At 44.9% G+C, this 3,343-nt stretch overlaps 1 protein-coding gene across 1 annotated transcript in view; it reads left to right on the top strand.

Moving 5' to 3' along the window:
- The window catches only part of Spidr (scaffold protein involved in DNA repair), a 213,039-nt gene that overhangs the window by 188,819 nt on the left and 20,877 nt on the right, over positions 1-3,343 (top strand). The window contains exon 15 of the mRNA XM_005370370.3: positions 2,509-2,713. Within this exon, the coding sequence (XP_005370427.1) occupies positions 2,509-2,713 (205 nt within the window). The remainder of the gene's footprint in view (positions 1-2,508; positions 2,714-3,343) is intronic.

Genomic DNA, 3,343 nt, shown 5'->3' on the forward strand with positions numbered 1-3,343 from the left:
AAAAAAAAAAAAAATAGGGGTCCAAAAAATGGTCAAGGAAGATTGCTCAGCAGGCAGGCCCCGTGTGAAGGAGGGAAGTAGGAGAGAAACGACTCCGTAAGAGTGTCAGCTGGCATCTCTGTGCTTGTGTGTACACACGCATCCCAACAAGAACAATAGTAATAATGAAATGTAAAATTAAACCAAGAAAAAATTAGAAGATACTGGTCTCTCAGTCATTTGAAAGACAAATCTCAAGTATTGATGAAGAGCATTTAGTTTTTACCCTTGGAGGGAAAAATATAGATATCTGGTTTGGTTTTGGTTTTTCACTTATGGCTGAACGTAGGTTCACTATACCACAGCAACAAGGTCTGTGTTTTCAACAGCTTGACAGTGTAGGAAGAGAGGAAGGAAGGGAAGAAGGGGGAAATTAAAGAGTTTTCTTCCACGTCTAAGACTGACCTGCTATGTGGGTTTTGGTGGGCTGGGAGCCTCTGATCTCCTGAGGCATTTCTGATGAGCATATCGGCTGCTTGAGCCTGGCACCCTGCTCAGAGAGCTTAGGGATCACAGGTGATCCAACAGGGACCTGTCAGGGTCCTAGGTGACCTCTCACAGTGGCATCACCTCTAAGTCACAGTCTCAGCGAGCTGCACTGTCGCCCCCTCATTTTTCATTCACTAGGTTTTATACAATGTGTTACTGTTGTTCATTTGGTATTCACGTCTTTCCAGATAGAAGCTATCTCCTTGGTTGTCTGAGCACAGTCAACATATGTGGTGTTTTATGAGAGATGGCTTCCAGAGGTTCCTCTGTTTGAGTACTTGGTCTCCAGTTGGTGGTGACGTTTGGGAGGTCCCTGAAACCTTTAGGAAATATAGTTTTTCTGGAGGAAGTATGTCACTTGGGGTAGGCTTTGAGAGTCATCTCTCCCTCTTCCTCTCCCTCCTTCCTGTTTGCCCCATGCTCCTGTTAGCATGCCCTCCCCATCATTATGCACTGCGGCCCTCTGGAGCCATTAACTAAGCAAACGTTCTCCTCCGTTACCTTTATAACAGCAACGGAAAAGTAGCTGATCTTTAATTGAATTCTTCTCTTCTGACACAGTAAGATGTTTCAAGCTGACCGTTGGTGGTTTGTTTTTTGTTGATTTGCCTTTTAGTGTTTGTGCACATGTGTGTGTGTGTGTGTGTGTGTGTGTGTGTGTGTGTGTGTGTGTACACATGTGTGTGTGTATCTGTGTGCTGTGGAGGGCAGAGGGCAGCTTCCGAGATGTAGTCCTGCCTCCACCGTGTGGAAGATTGTCTAGTTTGGCATCAGGCTCCTGTGTGCCTGCTCTTTGGGCTTTAGACTTTAGAATCAGTCCCTTTTTCCAGGAGTGCAGTAAATTTTAAAGGGAAATGATATTTAAAAGCCAATATCTGGCTCTAGGTAGTCTTGCTTATATTGGAATATAATTATTTTTAGGCCTTCTCTGTGACTAGAGCAAGGAGACAGATGTGGATGTATCACTGTGCACTCCTGATATGTCTGTCTGAAATCATGCTGCACACCAGTTCCTCCCACCAGAGACCATCTTCTCTATAGAATTTTCTCTAGACTTTCTTGGCTTGGAGATAGAAGCAGGAAGATCAGGAGTTTAAGATGACCCTTGGCTCCACAGGGAATTTGAGTCCAATCGGGGCTACATGAAATTCAGTCTCAATAAATGAAACCTTCCCTCACCAGCAAAGAGAAAGCTGGCTCTGTAAATATTTTTCTCAGTAATATTTACTCTAATTTATTTTCTGTATTCAGTCCCTAATGATCTAAGCTCTTCACCCCAGCCCACATCTCCTAAGCATGCCATCCACTCCAGCCATATCAACTGAACTCTTAAACCAGCCAAGCACTTAGATCCTGGGCCTACACTTTCTCCTTGACTTGAACTTCTATCTATTGATGTAAGTTTGACCAACTGGTAAAGGCAGAAGGCCGGTTTACTAGAACTTCCTGAAGTGTGACAGCTCCTGCCAATGACTATGCACGCACGCACGCACACACACACACACACACACACACACACACACACACACATACACACACACTCCAGAAAGGGGAAAAGAAAGACAAAACTAATAAAATGAAGCCTGCTGCACATGCAGCAGGTTTGTGACAGCTGCTTTGTACGTTCTCTGCATGGTCACATGACGTCTGTCCCTAGCCCTCAAGAAAGGGATGGGTCCACTGAACAGAAGTCGTAGACCTGGGAGGGAATGGAAATGTGTTCTCCCTGAGAACTTCGGGGGACAGGGGAGAACTGCCTGTGAGGGCTGTGCTGTGCCCTATAGAGGAACCCTAACAGCCACGGAGAGGGTGGGGCTGCACCAGCGAGTGCCAGTAACCTTGGTGTGGAAACTTCATTGTACGTTTTAAGTTGTGTTTGAAATCATGTATTAAATTTTGAGTATAAATAATCACTAATATACTGCTTTTAAAGGTTTTGGATATGCACAGTTAATAGGGTTTTCTTATTTCAAATTGCAGCTAAAGAATCTCTTGGCACAAAAGGAAATCTGGCTGCTGGTGACTGACATCACCCTACAAATACAGGATGAAAGGGACCGCTCCCTCCCCAAAACGCTGCCAATCTATGTAGCCCCCTCATGTGTGCTGGGCCCGGGAGTTGTAGAAGAACTTGCCATGGCTGTGCCTCCTACCATACTCTTCAGGGATGCTCTTCGAGACAAGGGTATGCTGCTTTCTCTTGGCTGCCTAACTAGAGTGGCTGCTTCGATCCTGCACTGCGGCCCCATCCTGCTCAGTTCTCCTGGCACCTTCCCAAAGCCCAGTGCGAGCCTAGCCTGGAGGGGGTACAGAGGCCATCTTACCCGCCGTTGGCTCTCATTGACTTTGCCAACCTGGTAGGAGCCAGCACCCCAAGTTGTGATAGACACTGGAAAGACACTTTTGGCCACTTGACTCTGTTGACAGCACCTGTGCATATGTGGAAACCACCTACAGTCATGGCCTAGCTGTCCCTTTTTAAAATAAAACAAAAACTAGAGAACATGGTATATGTCTGGCCCTGTAACAAAGACCTGTAACCCCAAAACATGGGATGCTGAGGCAGGAGTATCATCAGTTAGAGGCCAGCCTAGGTGAAAAAGTGAGACCCTTTTTCAAAATAATAATAATAATAATAATAATAATAATAATAATAATGATGATGTAGGCTTTAGATCAGTCCATACCTTTCCTTGGGATCAAACAGTTAAACTTTTTCCCCATTTTATTTAGGTATAGCGAATACCATAAAATTCATCCCATTCAGTTGTATTTGAATGTGGTAGCTGTGTTCTTTTCCACCATTTTATTTAGG

The sequence above is a fragment of the Microtus ochrogaster genome, unplaced genomic scaffold (genome assembly GCF_000317375.1).
Source record: "Microtus ochrogaster isolate Prairie Vole_2 unplaced genomic scaffold, MicOch1.0 UNK77, whole genome shotgun sequence".
In the NCBI taxonomy this organism is placed as follows: Eukaryota; Metazoa; Chordata; class Mammalia; order Rodentia; family Cricetidae; genus Microtus; species Microtus ochrogaster.